The sequence below is a fragment of the Mustela nigripes genome, chromosome 12, assembly GCF_022355385.1.
Source record: "Mustela nigripes isolate SB6536 chromosome 12, MUSNIG.SB6536, whole genome shotgun sequence".
In the NCBI taxonomy this organism is placed as follows: Eukaryota; Metazoa; Chordata; class Mammalia; order Carnivora; family Mustelidae; genus Mustela; species Mustela nigripes.
Window position 1 is genome coordinate 156,165,543 of NC_081568.1, and position 26,789 is coordinate 156,192,331.

Here is a 26,789-nt window from a genome sequence, read left to right on the forward strand (position 1 = left end):
CTGACTCGCCTTGGGGCCACCTGTGTGTCCTGAACTGCCTTCTCCGCATCTGTGAACAGCACCCCTGCACTAAGGCAGGCCAGTGGCACTGGCCTTGAGTTGTGGCCCGGCCTGAGTCCCAAGCCAAGCAGAGCGTGGGGCTGCCCTGGGCCCTGGGGCTGCTCTGCGCTGGCCCTCCTTGCCCTCACGGGCCCTGCCGGCAAGCCGCAAGGATGCTGCCCTGTGCTCTGGTACTTCCTGCGCCTCCTCGCTGACCCAGGTGGGCAGGAAGCACCTGGCGGCCTCTGAGGTGTCTCCCCACCCGGTTGATGTGCTCAGACGGGCCAAGCCTTCTACCTCAGGCCAGGGGCTGCGCCAGCAGGAGCCTGTCAGCTGGAGGGGGCCGGAGCTGAGGTGGGAGAGACCTCAGTGGCCAGTCACTGAGCAAGGCAGGGGGCTGAAAAGGAGAGTGCCAGCCCCTCAAGGCCCCTTCACAGTGCTGACACATGCATGCACACTTGCACACGCACACCAGACACAGGCCTACGCCAGTCCAGCCAGATGCACAGAGCCCAGGAGGGACGGGAGACCCAGCTGTCCAGAGCTGCGTGTGCCAGGCAAGGAGAGGCGCAGCAGTGCAGGGGGCTGTGCATGCTGGCCTGGCCAGCCTATCCTGCCCCCCAGCCCTCTCTTCTCCCCGAAGCCTCCACCCCCCAGCCTGCAGCCCTCACCAGGTCAGTTTCAGCTATGGGAAGAAAGGCCTCATTCAGGCCTCCTGCTCCCTGGCCCCGGCCACTTGCTGTCCCCTCCCGCCCAGGCAAAGGCTGAGCCCCCTGCCCATACCTCAGTGTCGGAGCTTGGAAGGGGACCTGGTTTCCCCAGTGTGCTTCCCCTGGGGGCCCGCCAGGCCTACCGTGCTGTTCTCCCCATAGCTAACCCGCGGAGCTCAGTGCCCAGCCAAGGAGCCGCACCTGCAGCCTGACGGATCTGACAATGGCCCGTGCCCCTTGCCTCTTCTTACTGGGGGCCATGGGGCCAGAGGGCAGGTGCCAAGACCCTTCTGCTTGAGCACCAGGATTGGACAGATCATCCCACTTCCTCTGGCAGGCAGCCTGGGTCCCTGGGGCTCTGAGGGGTGGAGGAAAACCAAGGAGGCAGGGAGGCAAGCTCCCAGCCAAGGGGCCCCAGGGGTCCAGCAAGGTATGTCACAGCAGTGGGGGTCACACAAAGTGGGCTCAAAGGAAGACCGAGGCCTGCAGAGGGGCGAGGTGCTGGGGACCAACTCTCTGAGGGAGGGCCTGTTATGCCTGGAAGTCCCCAGACGCACCAGGCGTCTGGACAAATGGACAGGCCATGTCAGAGACCCAACCCTGGGAGAGAAGGCACCAGGCCCTGGGGCAAGGGAGGGAGCGCTGGGGTCATGGCCTGTGGGTCCCCTCCGCCCAGGGCAGGGAAAGGACAGCTGAGGCAGGGGCCCAGTGTGTGCAGAGACAGGCCTGTTCCCCAGCAGGCCAAGAGCTCTCCTCACTGCCCTCCAAAGGACATGGCCTTGAGCTGAGGAGGGAACAGTGGCCCCACAGACAGAAGGATGCTCTATCTGGCCCTAGCCTGGCAGATAGCACACTCTATCCCCCACCAGTGCAGGCCCAGGTCCTGCATCCCATCCACCGCCCCCACCCAAGCCACCAAGTTCACACCCATCTTACCCACAGGATGTAACCTTATTTGGAAAGGCCAAGATGAAAGCATCCTGGAGAGTCTGCCCAGTCCTGCCTCTGGGGACAGGTGTCCAGCAAGGGACTGGAGAGGTAGAGCTGGAGGTGGGGGTTGGGTGGAGTGCCCAAGACCCCAGGGTTGCCTGGGGCTCCAGGAAAGCCCTTTCCCTGGAGCCTCTGGACAGAGTGAGGCCCTGCCCACAGCTTGATGAGGGAAATTCTCTTTCGGGAAGCCCTCACTTGGGGCCTTTTGCCCCTGGACACGAACACAGAGGCTCCAGGGACACGTGGGGCCTTGTCTGACCCGCTAGACAGCCTGCAGGCTGTGCTGGGACCAGAGGCTGACCTGGAAGCAGCCTGGCACAAAGGGGCCCCAGGGGCCTGTCTCCTGATCCATGGGACCTCTGAGAGGAGCCTCTCATAGGGGAGGAGCAGCCTCTTCACTGTGTGACCAGGGAGAGAGCACCACCCCACCTCTGTAGTGGGCTGGGTGGTACTTGGTCTGCAGGGACTTCCTGCTCCCAAAGCCTGCCCCTCCTCCCTCACACACTCCTTCCTCAGGCCCTCCTCCAAAAGCTCTCCTCCCTCAGGCCATTCAGAACCCCTCTGAAGGCAACAGACTCAGAAGGGGCTATAATTTAAAATACATTTATTTAGTGTCCATTTTGTTTCTGTTCTGTTACACAAAGCTGTTAAATAAATACATTCTCCAAGTCACTCGAGTACACACCTACTCGCTATACAGATGAGGTAGAGAAATAGATAGGCTCCCACGAGACTCCGCACAGAGATGACGGTTCTCGTGTGTGAATGCCCCTCTTCCCCCCAGCCCCGCGTGGACCTGGCTGAACCTGCCGGGAGTCCTCGCGTGCGTGTGTGTGTGTGTGTGCGCGCGCACGCGCGCGCACGCACGTGGCTGGCAGGGAGCAGGTGGCCGGGACCCACCTGGCCCTCATCGAGGCTCCTCCCTGTTCCCCTTCCCAGGAGGCTGAGCCCAGGGGGCCCCGTGCCCTGCCACAAAGCACAGATTTTTCTAAAGGCTCTCCCTGCATGGAAGGGAAGCAGGCCAGTGAGAGGCTCTGTCAGGAGGAGTTGCTTCTTTGCTTAGCAAGATATTCTGATATATATTTATATATAAACACACCAGCCAGCAGACGTTTCCAGTCTGCCCTGTTTCAAAAAATACTTTCCTTTATATTTATGACATGGAGCTAAATGTGGTGTCTGGTTACAATGAGGTCTTTCCTCTGACGCGCTGCCTTCGAAGACCCAGCAGCAACTGAGCTGCAGTCTTGTCCTGGGGCTGTGGCTGGACCCACCTGCTCCGGCCCTGCCCACCCTGTCAGTACCTAGTTATTCACGGGTGTTCTTGGAACCACAGAATAGACTTTCCTATTTACACTATAAAAGAGGGACCAAGAGACCCACATTGACATAAATAGGTTTTCTTTGAAAAACACAGTCCCCAGGATTCCTGGAGCCCATGGGACCCCAAGGAACCCCCTCACTCAGTAGTTCCTGTGTCTGCACTGCCACCCAGCTCTGGGCCCCTCCCGGAGCACAGCCACAGAGCCCCGAGGGACAGGCCTGGAGCCAGAGAACCCAGGAGCCTCAGCTGCTGCTCACACCAGTGTGGAAAGGACAGCCTCAGGCGGAGGAAGGACCCTGGGTAGAGGCCATGCCCCAGCTGAGCACTGACCGTGCCCACACACACGGGGACACCTGCTGACCCACACGCAGGCACACACAACCGCAAATCCACACGTTTGCACACATACAACACACTCGCACATGCGCATGCACACACACATGCACATGTACACACAACCGCAAACCTACATGTTGGCACACACACACACCACACTCACCCACGTGCAGGCACACACAGCCACACGCATCACACACGCACAAGTTCACACACAACACGCTTACTCATACGCATATACACACAACTGCAAATGTACACATTTGCACACAAAACACACACACATGTATGCACAATTACACATGTACATGTTCACACACACCACGCTCACCCATGCACATGCACACACAACCACAAATCCACATGTTCATGCACACAAAATACACTCTCACACACACGCATGCAAACACAACCACACGTGCACACAATCACACACACAACACACTCACCCACATGCATGCACACACAACCAGAAATCCACACGTTCATGTACCACAACACGCTCACATACACACATGCACACGTTCACACACACAACACACTCACACATGCATGCACACACAAGTACACATGCACACATTCACACACGCAACATGCTCACCCACACATGCACAATCACACATGCACATGTTCACACGCACAACACACTCACCCACGCACATCCGCAGACACAACCATACTGCACACATTTGCACATACACAACATGCTCACACACGTGCATGCACAACCACATACACACCACACATGCACACTTCAAACACACAGGTTCACACACGTGCATGCAGACACAACCATACATATCACACGTGCACATGTTCACACACACATGCACATACAATGATACATACACACATTTACATACAACACTCACTCCCACATACATGGACACACACCACACATATACCATGCATGCACATCTTCATGTACACACACAACACACTCTCACCCATGCATGAACACACAGCCACACATGAACCACACACATGTTCACACACCCTCACAAATGCACACACAACCACACACACCACACATGCACACATTTGCACACACACACGCTCACCCATGTGCATGCACACACAACCACATATGCATCATACACACAAATGTTCACACACACAACACACATGCATGCACACACAGCACATATGTACCACAGATGCACGTGTTCACAAACACACATGCCTACACACATGCATGTAGCACACAGCACATATGCACCCATGTGCTCACAGGCACACTCGTGCACATGCATAACACGTGTCACACATGTGCACACAACACACAGAGACATGCAGGTGCCTTCATGCACATGTACACTTCACATGCACGTGCGCATTCATGCACATATATACACTCATGCCCACATGCACACACACTCAAACCAAACCAGATCAGTGTAGTCCATCTGTTTTCCTTCCCTGCAAAGACAATAGCATGGCCAAGGAGAACAGCCTGCGGCTTGCCAAATCTTAGCCCCAGATTGTCACCATCCACTGCCTTCTCCTGCAGTAACACAAAGCAAGCTATGAAAGGACCCTCCCAGGGGCTATCCTTTCCCCTCTGCCATGCCCACCCCTGAAGGGAGGGCAGGCCATCCTTGGCCACCCGTGGCCTCCAAACCTACATACGAAGGCCTGGAGTGCAGGGCTGAATGCCCGAAGTCGCCCAGAGCAGGGTCCGCCCAACTCCCAGGACAGTCTCACCGCGGGCAGCAAGCCTGGCTACAGACATCTGGCTCCCAGAAGACCTGAAGGCAGTGACCAGACACAACCTGCTTTACTACTTGAAAAACAACAACAGCAACATCCTTCTTGATTTAGTGGTTTCAAACAACAAAGCAGATCAGGCAAAGAGGTTAGCAGGAGACACCAGGGGAAGGGAGGAAAGGGGCCTTCCAGACCGGGCTCCGCCAAGAGTAGGGGGAGCCGCAGCCTGAGACAGGGCAGGGATGGACAAGTAATAATTATATATTAGTTAAATAAAAATAATTTAAAAGTCACCGCTATCACTCCCGAGAGAAGCGCTCCATGTCAGAGGGGACCGGAGGGAACCTCCCCACCCCCGTATACGTGGGTGGCTGGGCTGTCTCTCTCCTAGTGGTTTGACTCTCTAAGCCAGTGGTGGAGCAGGACAGCCCACAGGCAGCCGCACAGGGACCCTGTGGGGTCACAAAGGTGCACCTGCTGCTCCTTCGAGGGAGCCCAGAGCAGCGAGGGTCGTCGCTCTGCAGTAACTGGCCTCTTAGGGATGGACAGAGTTTGGAAAGCATTGTACAATGCTCTCAGGTCAGGGGGTGGGGGTGGACAAAGGGGATGCAGGGGCCAGACCAGGGCCACTCCCCACCTCTGGGACTCTGGAGGGGGGACAAAGGGCAGAGACAGCCAAGTCAGCCAATGTCTGGGCTCCTGCCACCATGTGCCAAGTGCGCTGAGGGCCGCAGCCCATGGGCTCTGCCCCTGCAGTTGCAGACCCCTCACCCGGTACGCACAACCTCCACCCTGCAGCAGCTGGGCCAGGCCAGACCGGGGGCTCAGCCCCTGCAGATGTAGACACCTCCGCACTGCACGCACAGCCTCTACCCTACAGCAGCCGGGCTGGGTCTGACCGGGGGCTCAGTCCCCTGCAAGTGCAGACACCCAATGCTGCACGCACAGCCTCTACCCTGCACCAGCCAGGCCGGGCCGGACCGGGAGCTCAGCCCTTGCAGGTGTAGACCTCCTCACGCTGTGTGCACTGCCTACACTCCACGTAGCAGCACCAGCGAACCTGGCACTGGCAGGGCCGGGTCACCACCCGACTCTGTGTGTTGTGGCCACGCCCACAGCAGATGCTCTCACAGTTCTTCTCCCGGTGGCACCTGCGACCGGCGGTCCCCGGAGAGAAACGGCTGGCCAGGCAGAAGCTGGGCGAGTCATCCAGGTGCACGAGCTCTGGTGTGCGGGGCAGTGGGTCGCCGCCACCTGTCCCTGCCGCCCGGCCCCGAGGCGGAGAGATGGCGCCGGCTTCGCCCGTGGCCTCGTTGGTGGTGCTGCCCACCTTGAGTGCCGTCTCGTACTTGTGTTTTAGGCGTTTGCCCACTTCGTGGAAGGGCGCCAGCTGCCGCCAGCATGTCCGCACGGTGCAGGAGCCCGATACTCCGTGGCACTTGCATGTGGTCTCCACCCCGGCCTTGATTACCTGGGGGTTGGGGAAGGGAGCTGGGCATGAGGGCCACACTGTGAAGCCGGGAACAGCCCATGCAGATGACCGGCTCTCCTAGACCCAACCCCACCTGGGGGATCACCAGGCTACCCAGCTCATGTGTCTGTCTGTCCCCCTCTCCTCCAAGCCACAGGTGGCCCAGGGCAGAAGTCCTCCATCCTGTACTGTGACCTCCAGAGTGGAGGCCTCCTGTGCAGACAGTCCCTCCCTGCATCCAGGGCTGCCCTCTGCAGGGGCTGAGCACGCCACCCCTGTCGCCCTGCTAGCAACACCGCCCCAGAACTTCCCAGTCTGGTGTCAGCAGCCTGCTTCCTGCAGAAGGGAGGACACATGAGTTAGCTTGTCCACCTGGTAGAACTGGCCACTAGATCCTCTGGGCTGGCCCAGAGAGGAGGAGCAGCACCCCTACCTCCACATGTGCACGCGCACATGCGCGCACACATACACACACGCATGCACGGCTGCCTGGAGGGGCCTCCTGCCTGACCACCCACACTGGGGTCTCTGGCAGCAGAGAGGGGAGGCCCTCCCCAGTGGGGCCTATCCTGAGACAGGCCAGAGCTTCCACGCTACCCCCAGGGAGGGCCGGCGGCGGGCTTGAGGGGGATTAGGAACGTAGCTGCCCTCTGGCCAGGCAATACAAGAGTCACATTTAATGACACTTTGCTGAGAAACCCGGACAAATTTAATTAAAACGCTGCTTACCCAGGCCCCGCAGAGCTAATGGAGCACTTTCCATATCCTGACTTTTCATTAATAGTTTACAAAGGAGAGAACTCCAAAGAAAAGAAGTAGCCTTGCCTTGGGGATTTAATCTGCTCCCACCCCTCTCCAGAGGGCAGAAGGAGGAACAAGGGCTCCGAAGAAAAAGGGGGAAATTGATTCTTTAATGAGCGCAGGACTCAGACCTCTGGTTTCTCAATAAAGAGAGGCTCAGACCCGGGCTGGCTCTAATTACCTACCCCCTCCCAGGCTAGGGCTTCACATCCCAGGGGCTGCCTGGTGCCTCAAGGCCGGGCTGTACGGGGACTACGGGGATGGGCATTCTGTCCCCAGGCCTCCTCTGCTTCTGTGGGCCCCTAGGGGCTGAGGGGCTATAGGGAGGGCAGAGGATCAAGGGGAGCCAGGCACCCCCAGACCCAGCCTGCTGGCTGGCCGCTGGCTGCCCGCAGCCCCCAGAAGGGCCCAACCCCCATCCCACAAAAGAACGCAGCTGCAGCTAGTCATCCCTGTAAGACCAGGAGCCCCCTGGGCAGGAACACTTGGAGAGCCCCTGAGGCAGAGGCCACAGTCCCGCGCCCCACATCCCCCTCCATGCCCCTCCGCGCCCCACCCCTCTTGCCTTCACACCCACGAGGTTGTTGTGGAAGTCCACACGGGCTCTCAGATCTTTGCTCGACCGCCGGCCCAGGAACTCCTTGACGAACTTGCTGCTGTACTTGAGGTTGTCCCCACAGCCCCCCCACTGCCAGGCCTCACGGTTCTCTAGGTCTGGGGCCTCGTCACAGGTGCAGCGCTCCATGCGGCCGGCACTGCATGCCTTCGCCAGGGCATGTGTCAGGCCCGCCGAGGAGATGGCGTACAGGAAGGCGGTCTCCTTGAAACCTGGGAGGTGGGTGGGGACGCAGGGACCTTAGGGCCTGTGAGGCCATGGAAGCACCCCCACCTGACCCAGGTGTGGCCAAACCGCAGCAGGTCAGCTGGAGCCCTGAACCCTGAGCACAAGCAGCATGCAGGAAAGGGTCCCCGCTGGCGTTCACCTTGGCTGGGGGCGTACCTGCCTGGACTGCCTTGCACACCTGCAAGGAGGAGGCACTCCGTGTGCCCGGGCCCAGAGTGGGGTGCAGGAGAGAGGACTCAAAGCACACAGACATCTAGGCTCTACTCAGGGACCAGCGACCTCATCTTTCTGGGTCTCCCACCCACCAGACTGGCTGCTGGCCTTGGAGAGCCCCATCCTGCCTGCCCTGGGCCTCAGGTCCCCAGTTTTTAAATGAGGCTGTTGAGAAGCTCTAATCAGAATCCCAAGGACCCAGGAGAAAGAAGGCTCCATCCTCAGGGCAGCGGCTAGACCTCTGCCCCTCCTGCCCAGCCGCAGGGCGTCAGTCACCACCAAGTGGCAAGAGCCATCAAAGCTGCCAAAGCTGCGCAAAGGTTTCCTGCTGCCAGCAACTGGTCCCCGAGGAGGAGCTTGGCTGGAGGCGGGGTAGGAACTGGGCAGGGTAGGGTTAGGGGGTGGCCAGGAGGGAGGGGCAGGCCAGGTGAAGAAGACTAGAGGGGGGCGGTTTGGGGAAGGGGCAGGGCCAGGAGGGAGGGGCGGGGCAGGAGACAGACTAGGCACATCTGGAAGCAGGGAGGAGCAGGACAGAGGAGCCGGACGGGGAGGAGCAGGGCAGGAAGAGGTCCTAGCGGCAGGTACATGGGGTCAGGAGGAGGGAGGGATGGGTCAGGATGGAAGGGAGAATCAAGTGGAGGAGCAGCCACGAGGGAGCGGGGCAGGAGGACAGTCAAGCCCTGCCATGTCTTCACCGCACCCCCAGGTCCCCTGGGGCCAGCCAGAGGCACAGAGGCTCCAGGGACATCCTGTTATGGAGCGCCTTTCGCGCACTCACCCCGCTTGAGCAGGCTGGCCCGGTAGCGGCCCTCCAACGTGCAGTTCCAGCGCTCGAACCGGAACTGGTACTGGCACTCCAGCGCACTCATGCTGACCGCCTCCACCAGCGTCTCGGCCACGCCTGGGTCTCTGCGGCACATGCGCCTCTGCTTGCGCTCCAGCTTCAGTCGGTCACACGCCTTGTAGTGTGCCTGGGCGGCAGCCTCAGGCTCCAGGGTCAGTGGGAGAATGGTCAGGGGCTCACTGCCTGTCAGCCTGGGCACAGAGAAGCTAGGTTGAGGGCCGCCACGTGCACACACACACACACATACACATACATACACACGATGTGCTCCAAGGGCCAGGAGGGGTGCAGCAGCCCAGGCCACAAGGAAACCACATCCAGCACACCCACCTGCTCTTCTGCTTGCTTACCCAATTGGACTGTGCACGCTCCAGGACCCCCACCCTCTGCTGACCCCAGATGGGAAGGCCCAGACCCATCACAGCCCTGAAGCCTCTTGGAGAGGGTCTCTGGCAGCCTGTTAAAATGCCCCTGCAGGTCCCAGTGGGGCTTTCTGGAACTCCTGGGCCACTGGGCACCTCCCAGAGGAAACCAGGCCATCTCCTGGTTCTCCTGCAGCTCCACCTCTCTCCTGTGAGCCAGTCACATGCTCTCAGGCTCCTCCAAGCCCTGTTTCTTGTGTTTCATCCAGGGATGGACTGGTCCTGACCTCCCGTCAGTGCTCTGACCCACAGATCTCAGTGGTCCCACAGGTGGCACCACATCTGGCTCTCGGCACACCCCTGCCCAGCCCCAGCCAGACCCTTAACCCTCAGGAAGGATGGGTGCCCAGCTAAACCCTCCCCCAACATGAGCATCACAGGAAGCAAGCCTCCCCATCCCAGCCAGTCAACCCGGAGCAGCCAGGGGTGCCAGGCATTCCCTGATACTTAACCCCACACCGTGCCCCATCCCTCCTCTTGCTGCACCTCTAAAACCCCTCAGGGGCATGGTTGCCACTGGGCAGGCTCCCACAGGCTTTCTACAGCTCCCTCTAACCCCAGCCTGCAGCAGACCAGGGCCTGTGGCACACCACAGCAACAACCCTGCAGGCAAGGCTCCCTGAGGACTCCCTGGGCTCCTGGCTTCCAAAGCTCTTCCATTCTGGGCTAGGCCTGGGGTTCGGAGTCAGGAGCAGGGAGGCAGGTGGGAGAGACACACACACCGTGAAGGGTAAAGCCACAAAGGCAGGTCTGAGAGCAGTAATGGACAGAGAGGGAAAGACCGATGTCTCCCACCCTCTTCACACTCAGATGCAATGTGCACCCTGAGAAGACCCACCCCAGGCTTTGGCCCTGCTACCCAGGGGTGCTCTGAGCCAATGTGGCACCAGTGAGGGGTTGAGCAGAGAGCTGCAGGGGAGCGGGGCTCCAGCTAGCCCTGGAGACTAGAGTGCTGGTGAGAAGAACCCAAGACGGGTTCCTACAGACCTTGCAGAACACATGGCTCGGAGGTCCAGCTGCTGCACCATGACCAGCATGGGTGTGGGCTGAAGGAGAAGCTCCAAAAGTCCCCAAGGCACAGGCAGGCCTCATGTGGGCAGCAAGGCCTTCGGGAAGAAGGTGTCTCTGAGCTCAGAGCTAGGACACTGGGCTGGAAAGCAGCTGGTAAGGGAGGAGGCAGTGACCTGCACCCCCAGTTCCTATCCCAGGTTTTGGGCTTCATGCCCAAGGGCACAGAGATGCAAGAGGGGTCCACATCAGGCAGCGTGGTAAGGCTTCAGGCCCGCTGGAGCTCAGACAGCCACAAGGACAGGGACAGCTGCCGAGCTGGGCTAGAGGCAGGCAGGGGCTTGAGGACCCGCAACAGAGGCTGGAAGAGCCGCTCTCCCTACACAAAGGCAGCTAACATGGGCGAGACTCGTCCCCAGACAGGAATGTCAACAGCTGTGCCCAGACTGCTGCCGCTGCGCATCGGCAGTGCCCTAGCCTACAAGCTGCCCGTCCCCCAGACTAACTCTCCGAGGTTAGCCCAGCCCCAGGCTGGGAGCAAGACAGTCCTGCAAGGCCCCCCGGGGGCACCTGGGGCTGTGCTGGTTAAGGCAGGGTGGGTGTGGACAAGTGGAGGGGGTGACCCTGTGCCCCAACTGCACCCAACTGCATGGCCCGTGTCCATACCCCATGCCCAGGGACAGCCTGAGTCCACACCGCAAACCTGGGGATAGCCCACGTCCACACCGCATGCCCAGGGACAGCCGGCATCCACACTGAGGCCGGCCTCTGCCCCAGGCCCCCCTCACTGCTGCGGTGTGCTCCACCGAGGGTAGCCCCGAGCTACAGTGGCAGAGGACAGAGCCACATGGAGGTGGTGGTTGTAAGCAGGCAGACGGTACACAGGGTACGGGGAATGGGGTGGCACCCAGGACCAAAACCCAAACAGGGACAGAAGCCTACAGGAGTGTGGGGGAAGGAAAGAGGTTCACAGAGCGCTCAGAGCAGGGCATGCTCTGTGAGGGAGGCTCCGGCAGTACACCTGACCTTCTCAAAGGGCAGGAGATTAAAGGAAATGCTGCAACTGGGATCCCAGACCTGGAGCCAACTTCCTTCCTGTGTGCGAGTGTGCATTTCCAAGGGGGGGTGCACCTGCCCATGGGGTACACACAGTGGCTTCCCGGAAGGGATTGCGAGCCTCCCCCCAACTCAGAAACACAACATCAAGCCAGGTGGGATTTTTCCCTCCTCATAGGAGTACAGATTGGGACTGCTATGCACACGGGAAAAGATATTCCCCCACGGCCAAAATTCTGGACTAAACGTCTCCAAAGCTCGCCTACCGATGCTCTTTCTGGAATTACATGCTACAGACAGATCTCTGTAACCCACAGAAACCGAGGTTGCTTCCACAGTGCCCACCACTGGCCATTACATGAGATCCCCAGAGGCGGGAGCCTAGGGCCTGGCGGAACAGATGGGCTCTCTGTTCCGTGGAGTCCTTGCAGGGGCCAGAAAGTCCCAGCCAGCTGCCCCGGGGGCTTGTGGGCACGGGTCAGCCCTGGACCCAGGAAGCCTGGGACAGAAGAAGTACCCTCCTGTTCCCAAGGCCTGTGAGCTTGTCACAGGTATGTGGGACCATGTGGCCTGTTCCAAACAGCAGCGCTTTGCATACAGCCCCTCGGCCCCACATGTCAGACTGTGGGGGTCATCGTCTGACTGTGGGCCCACATCTGGAGGCTGCACCTTCCAGCCCAGAGAACGCCCCTGCCCAGCTGCCCACCCCACACCAGCACACCTGACTCCATCCAAATCCCCGCCCCTGGCTGTCTGGCCCAGGGTGGGAAGACAGGCACACAGGCAGCATGCAGAGGAGCAGAGCCTGGGTAGGCCGCCCACAGACAACAGCCCCTCGGTGGGCGGGCAGCAGGACCCCCCATCCCTGCCCCATCCAGCTGCCCTCGGCCAGTGCGGGGCCATTCCCAGGATGGCATCCCAAGCAGGTCTAAGAGGCAGCCCAGAGGCTTGGGACAGGTATTATCAAAAGACCGGGTGTTACACGTCACTCATGAATGGCTGAACGCTGCATCAAGGACTAATGATGTACTCCAGGGACTAGCGGGACAGAATGATAAAAAAGAGAAAAGATTAATAAATTTGGCTATATCAGAAGTAAAGAAAAACCAAAGACAGAGTGATGGAGGGGGAGCCGGCAGCAGGGCTGGTAACGCAGCCCTCCCTCCAGCACCTGCGAACCTTCCTACGAGCTCCGAGGACAGTGCTCTGATTCCTGCAGTGGCTGCACAGCACAAACCTATCTGGACAGCATGGGGTTCCCCTCACAGCGTGTCCCCATAAACACAAGTTCCATCCTGGACAACTCCCTTCTGCACGTGCCCCTTCTTCCACTGCACTTGGAAACCCGCGTCTGCTGAAGTGAAACAGCTGCCTTCTCCTCAACGACAGTATACCTGCACTCCGTCCACGGGAGCCAGCATCCGCATTCCGGGTGGGGCAGCACCCAGGGGGCCCTGGCTCCACACTGCCCCGCAATGTCACCGCAGCCTCACAGCAGCTACTCTAGGCTTTGCCCTGGGCCGGTGACTGGGGCCTGTCCTGAGGGCACAAGCTGGCTCTGCACTGGCTTACAGGTCCTGGCGCCCACCAAGGCCCACACTGGCCGGGTGTCCCGGAGCCCGCCCAAGGTTCATGCTCCCTAGAGGTCAAGGCTCATACCCGCCACGGGTTTTCTGCAGAGCTAGAGTGAGTCTATGGCAGTCCCTCCTACCACTCTCCGGGTTCTTTGGGCAGATTCCGCACCTGTGGTCCACCCCATGTTGGTCAGTGCCAGATTCCAGGAGAGATGATGTGTTACCCCCAGAAGTGAGACCAGTCAGAGGCAGCTGGCCTTCGCACACGCGCTACGCCCGTGCCGTGATCACCGCTGACGGTCTTCAGATGCGCTGTGACCCGCCGTGTGGTCTTCTGAGACACAGAGCTGCTTTCATCCTCCTCTGTCCCAGGCCGTCCTGCTTGCCTTCCTGCCACAGTGAGGGCCTTGTGAGCCACAATGGAGTGTTCAACAGCCGCCCAGGGCCCAGTGCCCTGTCCCTGGCCCTGCAGCGCCATCCAGTGAGCTTCTGGGCAGGCAGGCGCCATGTGGGACAGAAACATGGGCGCCGGTCCTGGGAGCAGGGACCCTGCCCCCTCCCTCACCCCCACTGCCCAAACTCACATCTCTGCCTCCCAGACCCAGTCCAAGGGAGACAGGGACACCCTGCAGGTGGGCGAAGCACCAGAGGCCAGAGACAGGGAATGTGCCCTATTGTCATAGGACAGACCCACTCCCATCCCGCCTGAAGGATCACGTGGCATCACGTGGCTTCAAATGAGCATGGCAGCGGGCATCCCTGTCTGACTTCTGGTCTTAAAAGGGAAGCTCTGGTCCACTCAACAACAAGCCTGAGGTTGGCTGGCTGTCTTCTGGGCCCCACAGCAGGTTAAAGGAGCCACCTCTGCTTTCTGTTCCCTATGAGCTTTCCAAAACATACAAGCCAATGTCGAAGGTCATTAGATGGGGTCCTTGCCTCTACTGGCATGGGATTTTTCTACTTTAATCTGCTAAAACAAGGAATTCCACTCCCTTGCCTTCCCGAGGCTGGACACTCACGTGCCTCAGCCGGGAGGGGCTTGGCCTTCCTCTGTGCAGCTAGCCATAACCCTAAGATGTCGTGTCTAGGCCTTCCGCATCTGTGTTTGCAATTTTCTCTTCCATGCTCATCCTGCCAGGGGTCAGTGCCTCAGAGAGAATTAGTTTGTTAAACCGCCTAGAAGACTGGTCAGATTAGAATCACATCTTCTTAACTTCTTGGTAGAACTCAGCATGAAGCCTGACCTTTTCTGGAAAAGATCTCCCTTCTGATCCGATTACTCTTCTTTCTTTTCTTTTTCCTTCTTTTTTCCAAGCAGCTTTATTGAGATATAATTCCCACACCGTAAAATCACCCATTGAAGGTCTACAGTTCAGGGGTTTGCCGTATATTCTCAGATATGTACAAACATGGCCATGGCCAATTTTAGGGCATTTCATGGTCTCAAATTGACATGCACCCCTTTAGCTCCTGGTCCCAGCCCCTGGCCAGCACTAATCCACTTTGTCTCTGAGGTCTGCCTGCCCTGCACATTCTGCACCCAGGGAACCAGGCGGAGTGTGGTCTTCTGTGACAGCACCCTCACGCCAAGAACACCCTGTTTTCGGAGAGCACCTGTCTGCTGAATGTGGGTGCCTCATTCCTTTGCGCATCAGATGCTACCCCAGTGCGTGGGCACACTGTGTGACGCTCAGCCATGCTCCAGGCCTGCCCTGAAGTCATCCACACACCTCTGTGCAGGCGCGTCTGCAGCTCCCATGGGTGATCGCCCCATCCAGCTCATCAGGTCTGCCCATGCGGGCACCCCTTCATCTCTAACGCAAGGGGGTTGTTTCCTCACTTCTGCATCCTTCCTTCTGCTTTCTCTGGGTTTAGATCCCTGCTCTTTGCCTCAATCTGTGACCTACAGTTGCTGAGGGCTTCCAGGCTCCTCTACACTTCTCAAATATGCATTTCCTCAAATTCCTCAAATATACTCCTACGGCACTTGCCTCAAAATCAGATCACCATGTGGAGCCCAGGTCACAGCCCAGGGTTCACCGTGCAGAGTCCAGGTCAGAGCTTAGGTCACCGTGCAGACCCAGGGTCAGAGCCCAGGGGTTACCATGCAGAGCCCAGGTCACAGCCTGGGGGTCATCATGCAGAACCCGGGTCACAGCTCGGGTCACCATGCAGACCCAAGGTAAGAGCCCAGGTCACAGCCTAGTAGTCACCATGCAGAGCATGGGTCACAGCTCAGGTTGCCATGCAGACCTCAGGTCACCATGCAGAGCTCAGGTCACAGCCCAGGGGTCACCATACAGAGCCCGGGTCACAGCTCAGGTCACTGTGCAGAGTCTAGGTCACAGCACGGGCCACCATGCCAAGCTCAGGTCATTGTGCAGACCCTGGGGCACAGCACAGGGGTCACCAGGCAGAGGCCAGGTCATGGCTCAGGTTACCATGCAGACCCTGGGTCACGGGTCAGGGGTCACTGTGCATTGTGTTGGTCACAGTCAGAGGTCATTGTGCAGAGCCCAGATCACAGCTCAGGTCACTATGCAGAGTCCTGGTCATGGGTCAGGTCACCGTGCAGACCCCAGGTCATGGTCAGGTCGCCATGCAGACCCTGGGGCACGGCTCAGGGGTCACTGTGCAGTGTTGGTCACAGTCAGAGGTCATCGTGCAGAGCCCAGGCCATGGCTCAGGTCACCGTGCAGGTCACAGTCAGGTCATCTTGCAGAGCCCAAGTCACAGCTCAGGTCACTGTGCAGAGCCTGGGTCATGGCTCAGGTCACCGTGCAGGTCACAGTCAGGTCATCTTGCAGAGCCCAAGTCACAGCTCAGGTCACTGTGCAGAGCCCGGGTCATGGCTCAGGTCACTGTGCAGACCCCAGGTCAGGGTCAGGTTGCCGTGCAGAGCCCGGGTCACGGTCAGGTCACCGTGTAGAGCCCAGGTCACAGACCAGGTCGTCGCGCAGAGCCTGGGTCACAGTCAAGTCACGGTGCAGAGCCCAGGTCATGGTCAGTTCACTGTGGAGACCCCGGTCACAGTCAGGTCACGTGCAGAGCCCAGGTCACAGACCAGGTGGCCATGCAGGGCCTGGATCATGGTGTATCTTTCTGCATCTTTTCTCTAGCTTTGCTCTCTGCCTTACAGTCCACTGAGTTGGTGTATTATGTCTCCATTTTCCTGCATTCTCTATGCTGATGTCTTGTCTGTGTCTCCTGGACCCAGTGATCAGACCTACGACCCCACTGCAACCCAGATGCATGCAGCCACACAGCTGGGGTGTGTCCTCCACTGTCTGCTGGGCCTGCCCGCTTTGTTTCTGTTCCTCCTGTCCTGCCTCATGTTGGGTTGTTTCTTGCTATCCCCTCTCTGCCCCGCAGTCTGAAGTTGCATGTTTCCGCATCCTCCATGGCTGCCTCACAGGACCGCGTCTGGGAGGCATCCCCTGCAGGTCCCCAGCCAGCCACTCTGTAGTCCGTGGCCAGACTGCCCGTCCTGAGAGGTCATCTGTGTGTGTTTGCCCAGCCTCTGCTCTTACAGTGCTTCATTTCAGGCATCTCACTGGTCTGGTTCTGGATGTTCTGGTATGATTTCTGTGTTTTCTGCTCAGGGCTCCTCAGGGCCTCCCGAATCCCGTAGGTGCCACCGATCAATTCTGAGAATTGCAGAAAATGCTCAGCTTGGCCATTGTCAGATGGGAGCCCTGTCCATGCGTCCCCAAATCCGGCCTCTAGCCTCTGTGGAGGCGGGCAGGCACCCCACGGGCCACAGAAAGGCCTCCTCCCTACCCACAGAATGACCCCAAACTCTTGGGATTGGGTCAAATCCCCAGAAAGGGAGCCTCATCAATGGCCCATGAGGACACCCGGACATTCCATGGCAATGTGTGACACATATCCAGAAAAAAATAAGCATGAGCAAGCACCTCACTTTCGCCCTTTGTTCATATCCCGAAGAGTTCTCCTCACGGTCTATATATCGGGCCGGCCATACCTACAGACCCAAACCTAAGTGGAGTTTGTGTTTTCAGACTTTTGTCCAAATAGCCCTGGACCACACACGCTCCAGGGTAACCCTCTGCTGCCCCACCTTCCAACCTCGCTCGTGCTCTTCAGCTATTTCTAATCTGCTTTCAAATGGACCGACAAGTCACTCATTGCCCGGATTTCCACTCAGTTTATCCAAACCTGCTGGGTCAGTTTTGCGGTCTCTTACTCCTTGCAGAAATTGCAGGCTTATCTTAACTCCAGAAAGAACAGCACAGCAAGAACCTGCATTAGGCCTGTGACACTCAGCTCACAGGTGTGCGGCTGTTCCTGATGAGGCCCACAGGGGCATCTCCATGCATGCCCATCCACCCACAACCCCTGAATTAGGCTGGTCACTGAATGCAAGAGGCAGAAGAGAAGGCCCCCAAATTCATACCCTCTGGGAGTATGGAATGCACCCTGTTTGTGGGTGTCATTAAGGTAAGGATCCTGGGCACAGCTGCCCCAGACTAGGTTCTGTGACCTGCCCATAGCACCTCTGAGGAGACCCCACCCCGGTCTCCCCAGGAGTGAAAAGAACCCAGGCAGGAGAGGCACAGCCATGTCGAGGAGCCTGTGTCCCTCCGTGGGCCAGGCCAGAGACCGCCATGCGTGGCGGCCTGGGGATGGAGATGTCCTTGTCCTCAGGCCCACATGGCCCAGGCCCCAGAGCTCTTGCTCCTTCCCGCTTTGCAGCAGGGACAGATTCCAGCAGCACTTCCTCCTGCCAACAGACCCAGCCACCCCAAGGGCCATCCTGCCCACAAAGCCAGCTCCCTGGGCTGGGCGGAGGGAGTAGAGGCCGGAGTTCCAGAAGCCACAGCACCCTGCCAAGGAAACCTCAGCCCCACCAGACAGCATTTAATTTCTGTGTGAATCTAATTCAAAACAAATTCCAGTGCAGAGAAACTGGTTGTGAGATTAACCCTCCATCGCCTGAGTGCTGGCCGATCTCACCAAGCATGCAAGACGCGGGGCTGCGGACACCACCAGAGGCTGGGCCCTCCCTGTGGGCTCCACAGTCAACGGGGGCCCAGACATGCCAAGGAGGAAGCAGGATCCACGGGCCATGGCGAGCAAGGTGGGAGGGCGGCCCAGTGGCAACGACAGGCCAAGCAACCCTGTGTCTGCGACAGCTGTCACCTCCGTCAGCTGGGAGAGCCCGGGCCCAGACATTCCTGGGTACCCCCTCCTTGCTCCCTCATGGACGGGCTGTGTCCATGCGGCTATAGCAAACCTGCAGATTGAGTGTTTCTGGGGAGCTCCTGGCTCAGGCTGGGCCAGCTTGGGGGTCAGCCGGCGGACACAGGACTCAGCCACACCCAGCAAAATCCAATGCACAAGGCCTGATGTCTGCGAGTCCAACCCCAGGCCCCTGTTTGTGGGTGTCATTAAGGTAAGGATCCTGGGCACAACCCCCAGACCCCAGGTCCAGCAAACCCCTGGGACCCCAGACCCAGCAAACCTCCTGGGATCCCAGGCCCTGGAGGCTGCTGGCCAATAGGCCTCTTTCTGGAGCAGGGAGTGGAATGCCGTGGGTACTCAGGGGGGCTGAATGGGACCCCAGATTCACGGACAGTGAGGGGAGAAGACGGGGAGCTGTGGCCTCACAAAGGAACAGGAGCAGTGGACTGCATGGCCCCAGGCCTCACCGACAGCACAGGTCCCCGCGAGTTGTCATGGGGAGGGACAGGCAAGACGTGGGGCAGGCGGAAACTGGAGAAGCCGCCAGGAGCGTCACCCCATGACCACCTCCGCACACCCAGCTTGGACAGGGATGCCAGGACAGACACTGGGACAGCCCAGACGGACATCCCGCCCCAGGGTGGCCTGGGGCGGCTGCAGCAACTCTGTCCAGGAGGAAGCTGGCTCTGACGTGCTCTGATCTGGGAGCCCCCGACGGCCTCTCGTCCTGGGCCAGACCACTTCCCTGGCTGCGTCTACCTCAGGTATCGCTAAGAAAAACAAACGCAGCTTGAGGCTTGCCGTTTTCCATTCCCTCGTCCGGCTGCTGGTCCCGAGGAGCCGGGCCTGCCAGCTGGGCGGCCGGGTTTCCTCCTGTGGCCAGGGGCGCCAGGCCAGCCAGGAACCTCGCTGGGAGGGGCAGGGGAGGACGGTGGGCCGGGCCCATGGGTCACGGAGCTGGGCGGTCAGCACACCACCCAGGTTGGCGCTGCCGTCCCGGGGAGGCCCCTGCCCAGCCCACCTGCCCCCTGCCCAGCCTGCAATGTTCTTTCCTGGGGGGCCCCTGCCGAGCCCACCTGGCCCCCCACCCAGCCCACCCTGGGGAGGCCCCTGCAGGAAGACACTGCTGTTCGCACCCAGCCGGGGCCACAGGCCCCACCTCCTGCACCCATACCAGGGGTGCCCCAAGCCCTCCACCCATATCCCTGCCCTGGGAGCTCCACAGGGGTCCTCTACCCCTCAGCACATGCCCTCAAAACCCGTCTGACAGGCCAGACAGCAGGATGGGGGGTGCAGCTGAGCAAGTAAGGGCCTGGGGTGGGGAGGGGGCTAGCCAGCCTGGTGAAGGAGCCAGCAGACCCCACACAGGGCTCCCGAGTCCAGAGTGAGGGAGCAGAGGAACAACAGGATCCCCCATGGGCCTTAGGCACACCAACCCAGGGCAGCTTGGACGAGAGCTCTGGTCTCACTAGAGGTAGACGGCAGGTAGGCCACGGCTGGCTTTCTGGAGGAGGGGACAGCTGGGACCAACCCTCGACCAGGGGGGAGGCTGACAGCCCACCAGAGGCATGCGGCAACCATGGGTCCAGCCTTGCCCATGTACCAGACAACCAAGCCTCCCAGAAACCCAGCCGTCCTGCTGAGCCAGGCAGGGCCCTACAAGGGCACCCGCGCTGCCCACTGGGACAATGCACAAAGGGAGCCCATGCCCTCCAGGATTAAGTGGGCCTGGTGCTGGCCCTGCTGACAGGTGTCATGTTTCTGCGGCCAGGAAAATCAAACCAGACCCCTTATCAGCTCATCTCAGTCCCACGGGAGGAATCGCGTGCGTGCATTCTTTTCCAGGAGAAAAGTTACCCACACACTTCTCCTTTTGTCCTCTACATGGGGGGGGGGGGCTGGGGGTAGTCAGCAAGCGGTGCCCTGGGCCAGGGCCACCCTGGGAGCCCAGACAGGGTCCTAACAGTGCTCTGGGCTCTGGAGTTGGGTCCCCACCACAGTGGCAAGGACGGGGGCGAGATTAGGCCAGCTGTCCCCCTGTCCAGACAGCTGCCGGCTGTGGTAGGACATCTGCTCCCACAGCTGAGGGGGGCCAGGTGGCCGTGGCTTCCTCCTCACCTCAGGCTCTCCATGAAGCCTCGGGAGGCCTCCAGCCCAGGGGCCTGGTCTAGGCTGCAGCCAAGCACCTGCCCCTACTTGCTTCTGTGCTGGGGCGGGGTGGGGGAGGGGCGGGGGACAGGGAGGAGGGACAGACTCTACCAAGCAGAGAGACGGGGCACATCTCCATCCTTGCCTACCTGCTCCCTACACCCGCCTCCCCATGTCTGTCAGGGCCTGGGGTCCAGGGCTCTCCATGCTCTCCCTCCTCACCTCACATCCCCCCTTGCACCACTCCAAGGGCTCCCCACAGGGCCACTCTCCGCTGGCCACCCAGCTGCCCTGGATACTGCAGAGAAGTAGAAGGCCCTTGACTGAACCTGCACTTCCCCTCAGCTCCTGGTGCAGGGCCACACTCCCCCAGACCCCCAGGAGCTCTCCACAGCGTCCCCAGCAAATGCTGGCCTGAGGCGTCACAGGGCTGCTCCCAGCAGCATGTGTGTGCTGAGGACAGCATCTGCCCAGACTGCTAAGGCTCCCACAGCTCACAGTTCCACCACCCACCAGGGGGTCCCCGGGGACACCTTCCCCTCTGCTGGTGCCTCCCTAGCCCCACCACAAGAGGCTGACCTCCCTCACTGGGGAGCCTGATCCCCCAGCCCCCCACAGGCCAACCATGCCCAGGCTGCCTCCTCCAGCCCTGGAGCCCCTCCTGCCTTCCCCTCCAGGGACCAGCAGGCTCCCCTCCTCTCTGGGCCACACAGGACGTGCAGCCAGGTCCCAGGCTTATATAGCAGGCACCCCACACCCTGGCGCTGACCCCACATGCACAGCCACCCCCATCAGACAGCAGTGCCTGAGGGCAGGGCCAGGGACGCCTCCTGTGCAAGTGCCTAGAGCCCCTGACCAGGCCTCCAGATTGGGCCCCAGCAAACAGACGGCCTCCTGCTCCACACAGTCATGCTGGAGCCCAAGTCAGAGGACGACGCACTAGGAAGGCTCACACGAGTTGCCTGTGCACGCAGCTCTGGGAGACACACTGCCGGCTGGCAGCTCAGCCTGTCCGCTGTCTGATAATAGATCCACATAAATAAAGAGCTCTTACAAATCAGCACAAAGACCCACAACCCAGCCAAAAGCTGGGCCCAGAAATGGAGCAGAGATTTCTGCAGAGAAGAGCTACAGATGAACAGTATGTCGCCAGTCAGCAGGGAAAGGCAAACCCATCAGGGAAGGGCACAGTGAGATGCCACCCCATGCCTGCAGAACAGCTAGAATAAAAAGCAAAACCAAACCCAAAGCCAGAGACAACGAGAGCTGGTGGCTTTGTAGAGAAACTGGACCGCTGCTGCAGGGCTGGTGGGCATGCATGACGGCAGCCAAATCATGTCCTGGGTTCTTGGAAACAGAGACAGTCACCACGGGGCCCAGAATTCCACCTCTCGGGATCACCACACAGGAAAGCGTGTCCACCAATGCTCATGGCAGCATGACAAGGGCCTAATGGTGGAATCCAGCCAGGCATCCGTCAACAGAGGCCCGAAAAAAAGAGATGGGTCTGCGCCCACACAGTCGGACATCCACCCAGGCACAAAGGGAAAGGCACACAGGCGCTCGCTACGACTTGGATGGGTGCTGGCTGACATGAGCCAGCCATGAAGGCCACAGGCTGTAGAACTCCGCTTATGCACCATGTCCAGAACAGGCAAACCCACAGAGACAGAAAGTGGCTTCGCGGTTGCCGGGGGCAGGGTGGGGGCAGGATGTGAGGTTTCTGGGGTGATGGAACACTCTGGAATGAGATAGTGATGCTGGCCACACCCCTTGCAGAAGGACCAGAAACCACAGAACTGCATTCCCTAACAGGGTGCACTGACAGGATAGGAGTTCTGTTTCAATCACAGACAGAACGGGGGCCTGGAGCACCAGAGCTGCCTTTCAGACTGGTTCCGAGTGCCCCCCCAACCCTGCGCACTGATGTCTGGCCTGGCTGGGGGGGGGGGGGTTCCCTCCGTGGCCGTGCCCGCTGCAGCCTCCTCCAGACAGACCTCTTCCCCAAGCCAGCCCACAAAGTTTCCCATAGAAGGTGGGGTGCTGGGACCAATCCCAAGAAAGGGTCTCAGGGCTCATCATAGCCTTTCCTAGTTCTTGGGTGGTGACCGATGTTGGAAGACTGAGGCCTCCGCCCCCCATCCCCACCCAGCGCCGGCAGTCCCTGGAGGCAAGTGTATTGGCTTGGGTGCCTCTGCTGGGGCTGGCTTGGCACACGTGGGATCTCTAAGCAAAGGGCCCTGTGGGACCCACTCTGCTGGACCCAGTCCCTGGCTCCATGCTTGGGGGAGTTGCAGGGCGCCTCCCCCTGGGTTCAGGGACCCCCTTCCTGAGCAGACATTCAGCCTCCACAGACACCCCTCCCTCCCTTGGCTGATTTTGCTCCCCTCTAATACCAGAGGCAGGGCCGGGTACAGGCCAAGCTTTCAGCCCACCCAGGCCCACAGGGCATGGGGAGGTGGGCCTGAGTCTGTTTCCCAAACTCGCCAGACCTCGGGCCAGCCCCTTGCTGCGGGGAGCCAGGCAACCCCTCCTTCCACGAGGGCATCAGGCCAAGCTGTCTAGGCCCCTGGAGAACCAGATGGAAACGCCACCTGCTAATCACACCACCAAGAAGCAGGGCCAGGCCCTGGAGGAAGAGGGAAGAGCCCCTTCCCCGTGGCCAGGAAGCGGCCTGGAGGGTCTTGCCTAGTGGCCAGAGGCGGAGAGGGCAACAGGAGTAGGGCAGCTTGAGTTGCAGCCTCTTTGAGGGGGCAGGGAGGGCTCCCGCCGCCCACGTGACACCACCCCCGCCCCCCAGCCCAGGCCAGCCTCTCTCAGTTTCTGGGTTGTAACAGGAGCTGCTCGGCCTGCTGGGGAGCCTCCGTGCCAGGCAGAGCTTTCGGAGAGGGGGAAGGGAGAAAGAGGGCCTGACTCCCAGGTCCCAGCTCCTTCCTCCTGCTCCTTCTGCACTCCAGGTTGGGAGGGAAGCCCCCAGTCCCAGCCCTGCCCTGCCCGTCCCACCTTGGGCCATCTCCTTCCCCCAGCCCTCCAGCTCCTGCCACTTTGCTAGGCCAGGAGGAAGGGCCCCAGACCAGAAGGGCTGGACCTCCACACACAGACCGGTTCCGAGCACATCTTGCCCCCTCCTCTATTTCTGGGTCTGGTTCCACCTTGGGGATCCCCTCCCAAGGTGTTTGCTGGGTAAGGACCCCTCCAGCACTGGGTTCCTGCCCTTCTCCACCCGGCCAGCTGGCACCAGGCCTGCCCCTGCTCCAGAACCTCTGTCCATCACACGGACCCCAGCTCCCCTGCCTGGTGCCGGCAGTGGACTGGTCCCTGGGGCAGCAGGTCTGCCTCCTATGCTCTGCACAGGACAGCCTTTGGGGCCAAAGTGCTGGGCCAGAGAGCTGGCCAGAGGGGTCCCAGGGGCACCAAGCCCTCCCTGCATTCCCCTGCATGCCCACTAGTTGCAGGGCAGACCTCAACGACTTCTCCAGAGGGGGGTGAGGGTGGGGGGTGGGGTGTTGGGAGCCAAGGAGCCAGGACCCTCGACCCCTACCTCCCCTCTGTGGGCTGGCAGCAGGAAGACCCACAGAGCAGACAAGCCAGGGTGTGTCTGAGGCCTGGTGAGCAGACCCGAGGCTGGGCCGGCAGAGCAGGAAGGCACAGCTGGCTGACAGGCTGCCGTGACTCACCGTGGACCTGCGGCCAGACGGCCACCCTCTGACCCTCCCTCTGCCCGCGAGGGCGAGGCGAAGCCTGCACAGATGGCGTGCAGAGGCGTGCCAGCCTCTGCACAGCCCAGGCCCCAGGCAGGGCTGGGCCCACAGCCGGAGCCAGGAGAGGGCAGCCGGGTGGGGTCTCCAGGGGAAGGAGACACGGAGCTGACCCTGGAAGACGACCCAGGAGAAAGGAACAGAAGGAGAAAGGGGGGGAAAGAAAAACACAAAGGGAAAGTTTCCCATGAAAATATTTTATTTTCTTTGAGAACAGGATACACCTGCAGGGCTCCTCGCCCAGTGGCCTCTCCCCGCCCTGGCGGTGGCATATTTCTGGACCGACGGGGCCCTCTGCCGGCCAGCCGCTGCGCGACGGCGCCGGGGCCACGGGCGAGGGAACAGGTGACGGGCAAAGGGCCGCGGCCGGGAGCGGCACCGGGAAGCCCAGGGCTGGGACCCGGGCTCGGGGCTGGGCCTCGGCTCCCGGGGCGGCGCCTGGGCGGCGGGAGCGGAGGCTGAGGGGCCTAGAGGGCTGTCCGCGCCGGGCCAGCCCCGACTTCGGGGTGCCCATCTGCGTGACACAGTCAGAGAGGGTCCCCCAAGGGCTCTGGGCTGGACATCCCAAATCTAGGAGACAGGGACGAGGAAGGCCAGAAAAGAACGGCGGGAAGCGACGCGCCGAAACCACGCAAACTGCTACTACGGAGAGCGGAGAGCGCGCGGGGCAGCGACCCCTGAGACCGCGGGGGACCGCGTTCACAGCCCCCGCCGGGCCCTGCGCTCTAGGCCGGGTCCCACAGAAGCGCTCCCGCGGGCCGGGGCCAGAGCGGGCATAAGAAGCAAAGCGCAAGAAAAATAAATTCCTCCAGCTTGGTTCCCCCCCCCCCCCTTTGGGGCTCAGTGCAAGGAACATCTGGATTTTGTACGTATTTTTTTGTTGTTGTTAAATTAACTTCTCGAGGAGAGAAAGGAGGGGTAAGCTGCAAGGGTGGGTAGGGGCGGGGGGAGGCTTCAGCCGTTCCCCCAGAACTCGGCGGCCTAACAGAGCTCCCGGACCAGACTTGGTCCCCGAGCTCCAGGGAGCTCCGCTCACGGGCGCGTCACGGCGAAGACGACTCCGGGGTCACGGAGGACCACGACCCTGTGCCAGCCCGTCAGGGCCGCCGGCCCCTCTCCCCACGCAGCGCCGCGAGGACACTGACCCGTGGACGGAGCGCCGCGCATGCCGCCAACAGCGCCCGGCACCCCGCGGCCCGCGCACCTGGGCCGCCCACCCCGCGTCCCATCTCCGAGCCGCCCGCCCGCCAGCCCGCCCGCCGGGCCGCCGAGGCACCTACCCGAAGTAGGCGGCCGAGGGGCGCAGCGCGGCGAGCAGCAGCGTCAGCGCGAAGGCCGCGGCCAGCCAGCGCGCCAGCAGGGGCCCATCCAGCATCTTGCCGCGCCTCGGCGGCTGACCATCGCGCTCCCGGCCCCGCGCAGGGTGCCCCGCAGCCGCCGCCCTCTTATAGCGCCCGGAGCCCCGGGCCGGGGGCGGGGCGCCGGCCAGCTGGGCCCGGCCCGCCCGCGCCCAAGGAGGGGTCACGCCGACGCCAGGGGCGGGCCGAAACCCGAGCCGAGCGCACCGCCCCGCTGCGCCGCCGCCCGGCCCTTCGGGTGTCGGGGCGCGCCGCGCGCCTGGAGGCGGGGAGCGTGGGGGGCGGGAGGAGTGGGGAGTGGTGGAGTAGGGGCGGGGCTGGGGCGGAGCGCTGACTCCGAGCCGGGGCGGCCGGGTTAGGAGGGGCGGGGGGCGGCCACGGGGGCGGGGCTAGAGGCGGTCTGGGGGCGCGCGGAGGGCTGGGGCGGGGCCGGGGCGGAGCGTTGGCTCCCAGCTGCTCGCCGGGTTGGGGGGACCCGGGGCGGCTGCGGGGGCGGAGCCAGGGGCCCGGGGCGGGGCCGGGGCGGAGCTCCAGGCCCGGACCAGCGGTGGTGAGCCCTGGAGGACCCAGGGTCAGCCCTCAGCGGAAGCGAGCTGGCGCGCTCCCCTGGGACTTGCCGTGGACAGGGAGACCCTGCAACAGGTGATACCCGCGCTCTTAGCGAAGCCAGATCGCTCGGGAAGCCGGCCGCAGGGCCACTTCTTCCCGGGACTGAGGCGACCTGGCCAGCGGAGGGCAAAGGCTGATTCGCTTGACCTTTTGGGACCTCTGTCTCTCCCCATCCTTATTACATCGAGGGAGGTGAGACAGAGGCTGAGGTCACTGCCAGCGCCGACGCTCGAGCGACCCCCGTTCTCAGGGCCTCTGCACAGGGGCGGCTGGGAGAAGTGGGCTCGGAGGACCAAAGGGGCCTGGCGTGGCCAGAGGCGGGAGGAGCAGCGGGGGACGCGCTGAAACAAGACGATGTCAGAGAACCCAAAA

At 61.1% G+C, this 26,789-nt stretch overlaps 1 protein-coding gene across 2 annotated transcripts; it reads right to left on the reverse strand.

The window, feature by feature from the left end:
* Nucleotides 1–2,326: 2,326 nt before the first annotated feature.
* WNT9A (Wnt family member 9A) lies at nucleotides 2,327–25,924 on the reverse strand. Of its 2 annotated transcripts, none has more exons than XM_059416283.1 (4): nucleotides 25,731–25,924; nucleotides 9,214–9,470; nucleotides 7,956–8,206; nucleotides 2,327–6,577 (listed from the first exon to the last, which is right to left on the reverse strand). In XM_059416283.1, the coding sequence occupies exons 1-4, from the start codon at nucleotides 25,823–25,825 to the stop codon at nucleotides 6,095–6,097; spliced, it is 1,086 nt and encodes a 361-aa protein (XP_059272266.1). In that variant the 5' UTR covers nucleotides 25,826–25,924; the 3' UTR covers nucleotides 2,327–6,094. The 2 variants fall into 2 exon arrangements, with proteins under 2 accessions (XP_059272266.1, XP_059272265.1); XM_059416282.1 differs by having other exon boundaries at nucleotides 7,944–8,206.
* Between the last annotated feature and the right edge of the window lie 865 nt (nucleotides 25,925–26,789).